Raw genomic sequence first — 15,415 nt, forward strand, 5'->3', positions numbered from 1 at the left:
CAAATCTACGTCAGTTCGTGGTATGATTTGACTAAGACCGCCCAAATGTTTACGCAAGTAAGGTGGCCGTACCTATCAGTACAATTGCTTTGGAACCTGACGTTCCACATATGGTAAGAGGCGTTACATTTCCGTCATACGCTCGCAGTATTCGACCGATCACTACGCACGGTTTAACTGGCCAATCACAGCACACCTCGCTTTTCAGAGCGATGAGCTTAGTAAAGAATTCGTTTCAGAGAGTCGGGGCAAAGAGGAGATACAAACATGCACGGTATGTGGAAAATACAGCGTATTTGAACCTTAAATCGTGCATTCACGTTGCATTACATCTAAAATAAAGGTCAAACCGTGTCATATGACCCCTTAAAAGTTACGTTTACTCAAATTGAGAACAGTACTAATAGGAAAGTAGTATTACGTAGTTATTAAATCTAAAGAAAGTTACTGGCAAACCTGCTGCAAACTACAGCAAAGTTTGTAAGTAAATTATAAAACATATAGAACTTTGCCGTGAAAAATATGTGGTTGAAATTCGAACAAAATACATAACTTTTAACTTGCCATAATGCATACAATTTATCTACATTTTCTTTACATGTTTCCAGATTTTTTTAGGAGTTCTACAGTTTACGCATACACACACACACACACACACACACACACACACACACACACACACACACTTGTCTGTCTGAATGTGAATTACTCATGTCTTTTGTTTAAGGTTAGTGTTTCCCAGAGCGTTTAACTCATAACTCATCCCTCACGATTGTGCTTCAGACACGGCTGATGCTTGAAAGCGTGCTGCATCAATATGTTACCGTCACCCAAGATTAATAAAAGATCCATGTGGAGGATTATGTGACGCTATTCAGTGATAATAGAGAAATTACTCAATAGTTTTTTGTTTTTTTAGTTATGGCAGTAAGCGTATCCTCAGTGTGTGTGTGAGCTGAATGAAGTCGGTGGACAGCTACGGTTCCCAGGCCTCCCTGTATTATAAATCATCTCCAGAGACGCATCAAGTCTCTCCTGTTACAGTGTTATAGGATCGGCTCCTGCTGCACTGTCACACACACAAAGAGAAACACATTCTTCTTTTCTCTCTTTACTGCATTAATAATTGTGATATTCTGGGCCTAATGAGGTCGCGGAGAATGGAGGAAAACCTCCAGATCCCAGCGGTGCAAACACACAAACACAGAGATAAACACTAGCGCACAGGTGCGGCCGCAGGTATAAAAGTGTGAATCATCTGGTCGTCGCAGATTTTTCGCAAACTCACATCAGCCTGAGGATGAGGAATTTGCTTCATCACTTGAACATGGTCTGTCTGTTTCATACTTTACTTTTAAAGCATTTGATTTCAAGCCAAGGAAACGTTCTTTCAATGTTTCTGATAAACATCATAACATCCATTTCTGTTTTATGTTGGTCATTATGTATTTAAAATGAAGCAACCGAATCAAAACCGATTTTATTAATCTTTAAATGTTTATGTCGCAGGATCTGAGAGGTATCGTGGCAGTGTTTGCCTGTCTTTCCCTCGGCAAATGCGTTTACGTGGCCGGGTTTCGTGACTCGCCATCAGGGCTGCTGCCCAATGACACCAATTCCCTCTCGGTGTCACCATTGGGGCCCGTGGTGGAGCCCGATATGTCTTACTGTCAGATGATTCTGGAAGCTCCGGTTCCGCCCACAGCCGATCAGGTACCGTGGTACTGCATCTGCTCCGCCTGCTCTGGACAAAAATCCCAGAAAGGAGAGAAAGGCGACCGTGGGCTACCAGGTACAGATTTTCTTTCTGCACATACACACGCACGCACACACACACACACACGTTGCGTTTGTTAATTGTTGCGGTTATGTGGAATGTTTGTGACAGGGAGTCCTGGTAGTGCCGGTCCAAGAGGTCTCACTGGGTTCACCGGGCGCCCAGGACCCACGGGACGTCCTGGCATTAAAGGTGAGAATCAACGATACAACACTTTAGAAACAGCTGTGTTAAAAACCACACATTTGGTGTTCAGTTAAGGACTACACAATAATGTTTTAACACAACTTGTGTTGTCCCTTTCGCACAAAATCAATGTGTTTAAACAACACGTAATATGATAACAGCGCACCACAGACAAACGTGTTAAAATTATCGTTCAACAGATTCATTTTCACTCATTATTTTGGTTATTATTATTAATTTCTTTTATAAAGACTTTGTCATAATACGGACTTCCAAAGTGTAATGAATAACATACAGTACCGTTTTAAAGTTTAGGGTCACTTACTTACCTATTATTGTTTTACACATTTTAGAATCATAGTAAACTTGTACACTAGGTTGTAAAACAAATGTTAAAAGGTGATATATATGAAAATATAATAATTTATATATAATAATATAATATATAATAATAAACTAAACTGTTTTGTTATTGACACATCTTCTCAGAAATGTACACTAAATGCAACTTCCCATTGCAAATTTCTATTCGATCAGTTTTTTACCATTCCCAGTGTTTGTGAATGTGATAGTAACACAATGTACATACTCACAGGTGAGAAAGGTGAAATAGGGGACAAGGGTGAAATAGGTCCCATTGGACGCTTTGGGTCGAAGGGAGACAGAGGCTTCAAAGGTGAGTGAGAGTTCACTTACACATTAACACAAGGTCTTTCATGAGATCTGGTGACACTGGTTTGCATCCGTTTTTCTCAGGCGATAAGGGTGATTCTGGTCTGGACGGGCCTGTGGGTCAACAGGGTCCAAAAGGAGACGACGGTCAGTGCCCTGAAACCTGCGAGCCCGTTCCCGGAGAGCCAGGTAAAGTGGGTCTCCCCGGCCCGGCGGGAGTGCGGGGGTTACCTGGGTTAAACGGAGAGTCTGGTCCAAAGGGGCAAAAGGGAGATCCGGGTGTGATTGGTGCTCCTGGCGTCGAAGGTGTACCGGGTCATAAGGGTGACCAGGGTCCAGAGGGCAAGTGCAACTGCAGTGATGGAGCTCCAGGAACCCAGGGTCCTAAGGGAAGTAATGGTGAAAAGGGAAACACGGGAGCGACCGGGCCGCAGGGTTCAAGCGGAGCCACTGGAGCCCGAGGTAGCCAAGGCGATATGGGAATGCCGGGTATACCCGGCCCGTGCTCACCCGCCGTGCAGTCGGCTTTCTCAGCCGCCCTGACAGTCTCCTTCCCAGCGCCCAATCGCCCGGTGGCGTTCCAACGCGTCATCTACAATCAGAACCGAAACTACAACTCTGAAAACGGTGTCTACACGGCCCCGGTGAACGGAACCTACGTGTTTAGCTACCACCTGCAGGTGTCCACCCGCATGCTGAAGGTGGGACTCTTCTACAACTTTGAGCCTATGGTAAAGACGACCACCCCTATTGAGATGAACACGGCCTCGCAGCAGGTGGTGTTGAGTCTGATCCAGGGCGACTGGGTGTGGTTACAGGTGCGAGACGTCAACAGTAACGGCATGTTCACCGGGTCGGAGTCCAGCAGCACGTTCAGCGGCTTTCTGCTGCATCCAGACAACTGCGATGACATGGCGTCGAGAGATTTCATTGATGATCAACAAATCAGCGGAAACTTCACCTGGGGCAATATAGCTGAACCAACCCCCTAGATATATCTCACCCCACGCTCTTAATATACACCACCCTACAGCCTAAAACTGCACCATAAACCCACATTCCCCATCTGCAGTTCTTAATCCTGCTTCTGGGAATCCACAGCAACCCCTGAGAAAGAGAAATTACAGATGATTAAATGAAGAGCAGATGGATGCTTAGGTCTCCTGCGTCTCAGATATTTCTCCTGGGAAACAAAAAGGCAGAAATCTTCCATTAGAGATTCAGAAGAGATGTCAACGATGTATCAAACTGAGCTCAGATTTGGGAAGTCTGCAATCAAAAGTCAATATTATTGAAGAATTTATCATCCAATGTACTGAAATCCAGATTATTTTGCCTCTAGAATCTACATTCATTTACAGCTCTATCTATTTCTCACAAGCATTTTGAAGATTACACTTAAATGAAGCACAATTGAGAACTTCATCAATCAGCTATAAAAGAGCATCCTTTGAGCAATAACATTTTTCAATAGGAATTAATGTTTTGTGTCCCGTTTCTGACTTAAATCGCCAGCTGTTGGTAGACATTGAAAATTGAAATGGGTTCCCAGATCCAGAATTACTCTGCCTCCTATAGTCTACTTGCTTTTCCACACCTTTATCTAAGCTCAAAGCCTGCCTGACGCTATAAGAGTAGGTTGTAGATGTAAAGGAAGATCTTTATCTTGTGTTTTAAATGAAAATGTTTTCCAACCGGATGCGTTTGGCATCTATTAACACTTTTTCATATAATGTGATTCTGTTTTTTCTTGTGGTCGAGAAGACCAGCTTGCAATCCCACACTCGTGAAAAACTAAAAACTAGTAGCCAAGCACCAGACGTTCCATCACCGTCTAAATGATTCGATGGAGATTCAGGACAAACTGGGTGAGAGAGAGAGAGAGAGAGGGGTGCTTCTGTCTTGCACGCTACAATGTACCGCAGTAAAACAACACAAGGAGATCTAACTGCAGAAAATAACAGCATGTCTAAATGTAAAGTGATAGCACAACACAACAACATGATCATGTTCTGTGTATTGATTATGCTTTCAATGACAATTCCAATAAATTTGTAAACTATTACACTGACTCCTTGGCTTTGATTGAGCGCAAAAAATGATATCAGAATTTCCATGGAAGAACAAGATCCAACAAGGTCAGCTTGTTGGGAGTTGTATACACTGTGAATACAAATAAAACATCTCTTCCAGCAACATCTGACCCATTAATACAGTCTTCTACTTCATCTCTTCTTTCCTCCCCCCCAAAAAAGATAAATAAAATGTTAAATCTTATCTTCGTATACTGTGGTAGGCTAACTGAGACCGGTTTTACTGCACCTATTGTTGTTCTTTTGTGGCAGAAATTGCTTCAATTGTTTTCCCCTACTTTGAAGTCACTTTGGATAAAAGCGTCTGCTAACTGACTAAATGTAAGACACAGAAATATTAAATTATATATTTCGTTTCAATTTGATTAAAATAATTGTTGAAATGCACATTTTATTTTTTTTACTGAACTCTTGGAAACGCTTTCGATTACGGCCCGCAATGTTGAAAAGGATTTACAGCGTAACTGATCGTAACAATAATGTATAATGTAAATATCTGTAGGTAAAGAGGAACACTATTTAAAGTTTGGTGAATAAAGAGAAAGGAAAATTAAAATAATATTTATGAGGGAACTGCATGCCAAAAATCTGATTTTGCACATTTTACACATGAATTGAGCAAAGTAACTCATAATAAAAATACATTATTTGCGACCAACAATCCTAAAATCAATAAAAATAGAATCCTAAAGTGAATAAAATCATTTGTTTTAAAATGCTTACAGTATAAATATTTCCAGACTTTTTTATTCCCCAAACCTTAAATAGTGTTTAAATGTCCACAGTCTGTCCAAACACGGATCATGTGATCTTTGTGAGAGAGAGAAAAATAGGCTCCAAATAATATTGCGCACCAAGCTATATTGAAAATACTGGAGGAAATATCTTGGTATGTAAGAGATGACGTAAATCAAACTGCTTGCAGTCGCTCATGTTTTATTTATAAGTTTAAACAAAACATTTAGAGAATAAACAGAAATAGCCTCTTTAAAAAGGATACTTTGCAAACTACACACTTCATGCATTTGTGACAATACGAGATATTAGAATAATATAGCTAACTGCACACATTGGATTTCAAATGTTTATATTCTAGAAGCGTTTCAATGAAAACCTTCATTCATCTATCCATCACGCACTGTCATATTTCTCACCTGCCCTTTTCATTAAAACAAATAACAAAACCTGAATATACATCCATATACGTTGTGCTTCTTTATAAGCAAGAGTCTGCCTATGCGAGTCATTCTCGGGCGATGGCCGAGGTTTTCAGGGCTCGGCTGGAGAGTCGTCATCTTCTCCGATGATCCCTTTTAGATAGGAGCGTTTAAACTCCTCAAACACGAGGTCAGTTGGGTCTTCACTAAACACACACAGACTCACATAAGAACCACACAAAGACACAAGACAGAAACTCAATCAACACAAGCGGTGATAACATCGCAGGGGTCAGTCGGTAAAAACACAGGAACAAAGGTGTTGTGCGACAGGAACACACACACACACACACACACACCTGCTCCGATGTCAGAACAGTGTTTCTATTGAACGCCAACAACACATTCACCGAGAGGACAATGCTAAACTGGGGCTCGACACAAGAGACGGGATCGGATTTAGATTGGACACGGATATCGCCGTTCCTCATCTCTCGAATCTTACTTCCCAGAGCCGAACATGGATCGTTTGTCGTCTCTCGAGTGTGTGTGTGTGTGTGTGTGTTCTCACTTTAAAGACACACAAGTGAACCGAGATACACGTGGAACAGAAGACACGTGGAATCTATAGATGGGGTATTGCATAACAGAACATATAGCACAAGATCAAATCTCTACAGAATGCATAACCGTATACACCCTGATAGGGAAGATATACCGCAAACAGCTTACCTCTCTTTACATGGAAGAGACGGAGCGAGAGAGAAAAAAAAGAGACATTTCATTATTGTCAAATACTTCATTATCTCGGTTCCAGAGCTGTGTAGAGACGTGTTGTTTAAAGGCATGCGTCTTCTAAGATACTCATTGTTGGCCCAATTTCACAGAGAAAGCAATCCCAGAATGCACCGCGACAAGCCTGTTTGATGGATGGGTTGTAAGAAATGTTTTCAGACTTGTTGTCAAATATCTGAGACAGATGAAACTCTGCAAAAGTTTTACCCAATATGTGTGTGTCATGTACTATTTCGAGCCGTATATGGTTAGCATTAAAACAAGCGAATGTCACAAACAACTGATCAATCAATTGAGGCGAGTGTCATGTGCTTCAGACGAAGAGAGCTCTTTATAAATCACAGATCTGAAACTGAAGCTCACCTGGATCAGGTTTGGGGTGCATGAGTTTGAATGGAACCTCCACGGCAACTTCACTGAAACGCACACACACAAACATGTTCTACTCGAACATACATACTTCATATACAATGTTAGGACACTATAGTGGGTCATTATCATAAACTTAGTTTATTCTCTCAGGTCAACTACTGTCAAGGCACAACAGGCAGCTTACGGTCAACTCACTTATAGCCAGCTACCTGATCAACACTCTTTAATGACATTTAAATGAAGGTTCATAGCCTCAAGTGCTGAGTTTTGAAAACTGCGCTTACAAAGCATATGAACTATTTCACAAAGTCCAAAACTAACCTGGACCCCACCATGCTGAGGAAAGCAGAAAGACAAACATTAGCAGATGAACAATTGATGAACCAACAAAGAGTCCAAAGTCAATTCAGAATCTGTTTAGTACAATGAGACGTCTCACCCTGATGCGTTACACTTCACAATCACGCGGTAAGATACCAGCATGCCCAAAATCTCCTTCAGAACTTCATCTTTTACTCTGCAGAAGATTAAAATAAAACACGCACGAGTTATTTGGTTCAGTGTTGTGTGTTTTAGCGTGGCAGGTGAATGAAGGGCTCTCACATGCTGGAGGAAGCCAGATTAGTGTCCTCGTGCTTCAGTTTCCCATCCAGAGCCAAACCGCGTCTCTCACGGCTATCGGGCAGCTGAGGAGAGAGAGTGTAAACTTTCTTCAGACTGGTCCCAGACGGCACAGAGTCTCTGCGTTGACACAAGAGGAAAATTTGAGAAAAATACAAGGAAAGAGGGTGACATTTTCACAGTGACATCATTCACTCTCCCGGTGACGTCATAAACATTCTCACAGTGACATCATTAATGCTCTCGGTGACATCATAAACATTCTCACAGTGACAATATTAATGCTCTCGGTGACATCATAAACACTCACAGTGACACCATCAATGCTCTTTGTGACATCATTAATTCTCACAGTGACATCATTAATGCTCTCGGTGACATGATAAACATTTTCACGGTGACATCATTCATTCTCACAGTGACATCATTAATTCTCAGTGACATCCTTAATGCTCTCGGTGACATCATAAACATTCTCACAGTGACATCATAAACACTCTCACAGTGATATAATTAATGATCTCGGTGACATCATTAATGCTCTCGGTGACATCATAAACATTCTCACAGTGAAGTAATTAATGATCTCGGTGACATCATTAATGGTCTCGGTGACATCATTAACATTTTCACGGTGACATCATTAACATTTTCACGGTGACATCATAAATTCTCACAGTGACATCATAAATTCTCACAGTGACATCATTAATGATCTCAGTGACATCATTAATGGTCTCTGTGACATCATAAACATTCTCACTGTGACATCATAAACATTCTCACAGTGACATCATAAACACTCTCACAGTGACATAATTAATGATCTCAGTGACATCATTAATGCTCTCGGTGACATCATAAACATTCTCACAGTGACATCATAAACATTCTCACAGTGGCATAATTAATGATCTCAGTGACATCATTAATGGTCTCGGTGACATCATTAACATTTTCACGGTGACATCATTAATTCTCACAGTGACATCATTAATTCTCAGTGATATAATTAATGATCTCAGTGACAACATCACTGGTCTCTGTGGCATCATAAACATTCTCACAGTGACATAATTAATGATCTCAGTGACATCATTAATGCTCTCGGTGACATCATTAATGCTCTCGGTGACATCATAAACATTTTCACGGTGACATCATTAATTCTCACAGTGACGTCATTAATGCTCTCGGTGACGTCATTAATGCTCTCGGTGACGTCATTAATGCTCTCGGTGACATCATAAACATTCTCACAGTTACATCATCAACACTCTCACAGTGACATAATTAATTCTCAGTGACATCATTAATGTTCTCGGTGACATCATTAATGCTCTCGGTGACATCATTAATGCTCTCGGTGACATCATAAACACTCTCACAGTGATATCATTAATGATCTCAGTGACATCATTAATGCTCTCGGTGACATCATAAACATTCTCACAGTGACATCATAAACACTCTCACAGTGACATTATTAATGATCTCAGTGACATCATTAATGGTCTCGGTGACATCATAAACATTTTCACGGTACCATCATTAATTATCACAGTGACATCATTAATTCTCACAGTGACATCATTATTGTTCTCGGTGACATCATTAATGTTCACGGTGACATCATTAATGCTCTCGGTGACATCATAAACATTCTCACAGTGACATCATAAACACTCTCACAGTGAAATAATTAATGATCTCAGTGACATCATTAATGGTCTCGGTGACATTAAAAACATTTTCACGGTGACATCATTAATTCTCACAGTGACATCATAAACACTCACACAGTGACATCATAAACACTCTCACAGTGACATCATAAACACTCTCACAGTGATATAATTAATGATCTCAGTGACATCATTAATGCTCTCGGTGACATCATAAACATTCTCACAGTGACATCATCAACACTCTCACAGTGACATAATTAATTCTCAGTGACATCATTAATGTTCTCGGTGACATCATTAATGCTCTCGGTGACATCATAAACATTTTCACGGTGACATCATTAATTCTCACAGTGACATCATTAATTCTCTCAGTGACATCATTAATGTTCTCGGTGACATCATTAATGTTCTCGGTGACATCATTAATGCTCTCGGTGACATCATAAACATTCTCACAGTGACATCATAAACACTCTCACAGTGAAATAATTAATGATCTCAGTGACATCATTAATGGTCTCGTGACAATCAAAAACATTTTCACGGTGACATCATTAATTCTCACAGTGACATCATTCATTCTCACAGTGACATCATAAACATTCTCACAGTGACATCATAAACATTCTCACAGTGACATCATAAACACTCTCACAGTGACATCATAAACACTCTCGCAGTGATATAATTAATGATCTCAGTGACATCATTGATGCTCTCGGTGACATCATAAACATTCTCACAGTGACATCATCAACACTCTCACAGTGACATAATTAATGATCTCAGTGACATCATTAATGTTCTCGGTGACATCATTAATGCTCTCGGTGACATCATTAATTCTCACAGTGACATCATTAATTCTCACAGTGACATCATTCATTCTCACAGTGACATCATAAACATTCTCACAGTGACATCATAAACATTCTCACAGTGACATCATAAACACTCTCACAGTGACATCATAAACACTCTCGCAGTGATATAATTAATGATCTCAGTGACATCATTGATGCTCTCGGTGACATCATAAACATTCTCACAGTGACATCATCAACACTCTCACAATGACATAATTAATGATCTCAGTGACATCATTAATGCTCTCGGTGACATCATAAACACTCTCACAGTGACATAATTAATGATCTCAGTGAAATCATTAATGCTCTCGGTGACATCATAAACATTCTCACAGTGACATCATAAGCACTCTCACAGTGACATAATTAATGATCTCAGTGACATCATTAATGGTCTCTGTGACATCATAAACATTTTCACGGTACCATCATTAATTCTCACAGTGACATCATTAATTCTCAGTGATATAATGAATGATCTCAGTGACATCATTAATGCTTTCCGTGACATCATAGACATCATAAACATTCTCACAGTGACATCTTTAATGATCTCAGTGACATCATAAACATTCTCACAGTGACATCATTAATGCTCTCCGTGACATCATAAACATTCTCACAGTGACATAATTAATTCTCAGTGACATCATTAATGTTCTCGGTGACATCATTAATGTTCTCGGTGACATCATTAATGCTCTCAGTGACATAATTAATGATCTCAGTGACATCATTAATGCTCTCCGTGACATCATAGACATCATAAACATTCTCACAGTGACATCATTAATGCTCACAGTGACATCATTAATGCTCTCAGTGACATCATTAATGCTCTCAGTGACATCATTAATGCTCTCGGTGACATCATAAACACTCTCACGGTGAAATAATTAATGATCTCAGTGACATTATTAATGGTCTCGGTGACATCAAAAACATTTTCACGGTGACATCATTAATTCTCACAGTGACATCATTAATGCTCTCAGTGACATCATTAATGCTCTCAGTGACATCATTAATGCTCTCGGTGACATCATAAACACTCTCACGGTGAAATAATTAATGATCTCAGTGACATTATTAATGGTCTCGGTGACATCAAAAACATTTTCACGGTGACATCATTAATTCTCACAGTGACATCATTAATTCTCAGTGACATCATTAATGCTCTCGGTGACATCATAAACATTCTCACAGTGACATCATAAACACTCTCACAGTGATATAATTAATGATCTCAGTGACATCATTAATGATCTCACAGTGAAAAATTAATGATCTCAGTGACATCATTAATGGTCTCGGTGACATCATAAACACTCTCACAGTGACATAATTAATGATCTCAGTGACATCTTTAATGGTCTCGGGGACATCATAAACATTCTCACAGTGACATCATAAACACTCTCACAGTGACATAATTAATGATCTCAGTGACATCATTAATGGTCTCTGTGACATCATAAACATTTTCACGGCGACATCATTAATTCTCACAGTGACATCATAAACATTCTCACAGTGACATCATTAATGGTCTCGGTGACATCATAAACATTCTCAGTGTGACATCATTCATTCTCACAGTGACATCATAAACATTCTCACAGTGATACTTACGTGGTTTCTTCATGAGCCACAGTTTTGACATATTTGTCATTTGAGTAAAGCACCACATTAGTGATCTGCTCCACTAAAGACAGATAATGCAAAATCAACAAAAGTCACAAGAAAACGCATTCTTGTTTTCATTCAGACACATGACTGTGTGTGCGTGCGTGCGCATGTGTGCGTACCTGCGACTGAGACATCCTTCACATTCCTGTTGGAACTGTTGTCAATGTCCACGCTGATGTTGATGGGTTCTCCGTGATAATAAATCTGTTGTGCGTAGAAGTGAACAACAATTACATTTCTTCTGTCTCACAGGGCTCAGAGGTTTACTATATCTCACTACCGCTGTCCGTGCTCAGTAATGGGATTGTTTGCCTACAAAAATCGCTCAGAAAAGTACAACCACAGATGACCATTCACATCTGTAGAGCAAGCGGCGTGGGACCTCAATACGTTCAATGGTTTGAGGGTTTGGCATCTGTTCGGAATGCTGGGCATACGTTTAAGTAAAAATAAACCAGCAATGCTTGCCTCGTAAAACAACTAACAAACCAGACAGGAGTAACTGTTTCTTCACCTCTTTCTCCAGACTGACACGCATGTGCAGTGGCTTATCAGACATCACAAATTCACAGGTGGTCTCGCCTGTTGGAGCCGACCCACCTGTATCTGGAGCGTACTGAATCTTTCTGATTGCCAAACGCACTGAACTCCTGCAAAAGAGAGAGAAAAACAGATCTTCGCTTAGTTATTGTTGTTCTAACTGAAAGATCTAGTCTTTGGTCTGGGTTTGGATCTTAAATGGATAGTTTGCACATTTATTCCCCCTCATATGGTTGTTAACCTCTATGCGACTCATTCTGTGGAACACAAAAGCAGATATTTTGAGAAATGTCTCCGTGGATTTTTGTTCATACAATGGGGTTCAGTGTTGTTTGGTTATCAACATTCTTCAAAATATCTTCTTTATTGTTCGAAGAACGCCATACGTTTAAAGGGCCTTGGATTAGACTGGGTGTTGTTTTCTGGGTCTGGAGAGTCTAGTTTTGTATGGTAACTTCTCACCAGGTGGTTGAGGAGATTCCCCCCTTTGAGTACTCAGAAAAGCGTTATATCAAATATAATGAATTATTATTATTACCTCTTCTGGGCTTTTTCATCTTGACTTTCTGCACAGAACGCTTTGACCTCAAACTCCACGGCACAATGCTGCGCGCGCACACACACACACACACACACCCAAATGTCACATACACCAAATATAAATGTCCAAACAAGACACCGATGGTTGTATGTTTTCATTGTTGCATTTACCTTCCCCACGTCTGTCGGAGCTGGCTGCAGAGCCACAGAACACGGAAGATTATCCGGAAACTAAAAAAAAACCAATCATCTATCAAGATCAAAAGACACGCAGATATTCGCTCAGAGTGCCTGCGCAGACGCCTCCTGACCTCAAAGAAGAAGGGGTGCGCATCGTCTCCGAGCTTGCGCAGGATCTTCTCCTGGAGTTTGGTGTGGATGCAGCGTTCTTTATCCTGGAGAGGAGGATAAACCTGTCGCGTGCACAGGAAGATGTCCCTCCGGAAGGCCATTCCCAACACGTCCATGTCATCACGTCCATAGCGGAACGTACAGGACAACATGACGTACACTAGAAAACAGGGTGAGTGTATTACACACGTCGGCTTTAATGAAACTATTGCATGTGTAAATACACTTCACACAGTGAGTAAATGGATATTTAGCTATCATGCAGCTCAGTTCTGTCATCTGTCTGTGAATCATCGTACCTTTCTTTCCTTTCACCTGCTCCGGGTCGATCAACACCACTCCATCTGATGGAAATGAGAGAGATGTCAAATCTTTATTAAAAACACTCACTGACATCATGCTCTCGCCGTTCAGCTAAAGGAAAACTCTGCTTGTGATGAATTCAGCCGAAACTCTCTACTCTATGAAGATAAGGACGATGGGTAATAATACTATTCGTTGGAGAACCGTGATGGTTAAGCCACCACCATTTGTTAAACTCACCAACAGGATCAACAAAGTCGCAGTGGTCCACAAAATCCCGCTTGCCCATGTACACACCGACCTGTGACATCATACACAGATTCATTAACAGCACAAACACAAATGACACAACGCAGACACACAATGTTGACAGAAATAAAGGAGAAGATGCAAGTTCTTGACAGTAGTGATGGACAGACGATGGATGTGTAATACTCACGGATTTGTCTCGAGAGAGCTTCTTGTAAATAATGTGTTTTGGACTCATCGTGTCTCCTGCAGCACAAACATAAACACAGAACATCACAAATTCTCTTATTTCATTTTTGAATTTAATATGCAATACTTTTATCAAATCTATTTACATTGAAAGGGAGGGTCAGGGATTTTTGAGACTTTTGGTTAAAACATATTCTGATCTTATAGGCCGGGAAAGGAGTTCAATCTTTCGTGTGCAATTTGCTCTTTTTTAATGTACGCAACAGACACATTTATCAAAAGCTGTCTGTCTTTCTGTCTGCGTGCCATTACCATGTTCATTTCAATCCTATTAATGTATAAACAAAATGCTCAGATCTGGGAAAGTACAAACAATTCACGACAATATTGAATCAATACAAACCGCTTTCAACATGAAGAGAACGAGTGCAATTGCTTTTTCAATCTCTCTTTCTCACTGGTTTACTTTATCATTTTATGAATATTTGCTGAGTGCATGTTCAACACTCACCTGTACGTGTTGAGATGCGGGTATGAAGGAGGTCCAGATGAAGTGGATGATGGTTTTCAGGGGCAGTATTTGTAACCTGTGACTCCGCCCACCGCACAAACACTGGTTACTCAGTGGATCCATTGTTTTCCGTCAGCGAGATTACTGATGCGGGCCTGATATAGTTATGAAGATGATCTAATCCTCTCTGAGAATCACACAGAGTGGCCGACCGTAACTTACCTCAACCAGAGATAAAAAACATCGCACCATTACGATGTGAAAAAGATTAAGACATTTTATTAAAGCGACAGATAACTCATAAAATCTAAGTTCTTTTATTAGGCCTACTTCACCACCTTCAAACGTGTCGTATATGAGTTTCTTTCTACTGCAGAACACAAAAGAAGATGTTTTAATGAATGTCGACGACCAAACAACATTGGTCCCCACTCTATGGATAGAAAACCACCGAGACATTTCTCAAAAGTTCTTCTTTTGTGTTGCACAGATGAAAGAGTCATATACAGGTTTTGAATGACATGCGGGTGACTAGACAGAGAGAGAGAGAGAGAGAGAGAGAGAGAGAGAGAGAGAGAGAGAGACGACTGTATTTGGCCCAACAGGTGGAGGAGAGATCAGTCATCTGTAATCATGTGAGCTTCTTAAACCCTTTAAGCCTGTGTTGTCAAAGTCAGCAGTCTCATCGCTGATGTCAGCACAGGGGATTATAACACGTGCGCACGCAGACCCGCACACACCCACCCATCTCACTTAGAGAGCCTGAACCTGTAACACACTCAGTGATCCGTGAATGATGTCCCATCA

The 15,415-nt window shown here is 40.5% G+C and overlaps 2 protein-coding genes across 2 annotated transcripts; one reads left to right on the forward strand and one right to left on the reverse strand.

Moving 5' to 3' along the window:
- The first annotated feature begins 1,276 nt into the window (after nt 1-1,276).
- LOC306908797 (uncharacterized protein) lies at nt 1,277-4,698 on the forward strand. The gene is made up of 5 exons (XM_079481988.1): nt 1,277-1,330; nt 1,510-1,792; nt 1,889-1,969; nt 2,559-2,639; nt 2,720-4,698. Exons 1-5 carry the CDS (start codon nt 1,301-1,303, stop codon nt 3,625-3,627), a joined length of 1,383 nt encoding a protein of 460 aa, XP_079338114.1. The 5' UTR covers nt 1,277-1,300; the 3' UTR covers nt 3,628-4,698.
- On the reverse strand, nt 4,639-14,647 carry sagb (S-antigen; retina and pineal gland (arrestin) b). Its single transcript, XM_079481989.1, is given in 14 exon segments — nt 4,639-6,091; nt 7,044-7,122; nt 7,492-7,569; nt 7,656-7,793; nt 11,869-11,941; nt 12,045-12,129; nt 12,440-12,575; nt 13,004-13,071; nt 13,177-13,236; nt 13,242-13,516; nt 13,656-13,700; nt 13,900-13,960; nt 14,099-14,154; nt 14,609-14,647. Coding segments are annotated over 13 exon segments (1,149 nt in total). The 5' UTR covers nt 14,147-14,154; nt 14,609-14,647; the 3' UTR covers nt 4,639-6,088.
- Nucleotides 14,648-15,415: the final 768 nt, after the last annotated feature.

This window comes from Barbatula barbatula (genome assembly GCF_947034865.1).
Source record: "Barbatula barbatula genome assembly, chromosome: 19".
In the NCBI taxonomy this organism is placed as follows: Eukaryota; Metazoa; Chordata; class Actinopteri; order Cypriniformes; family Nemacheilidae; genus Barbatula; species Barbatula barbatula.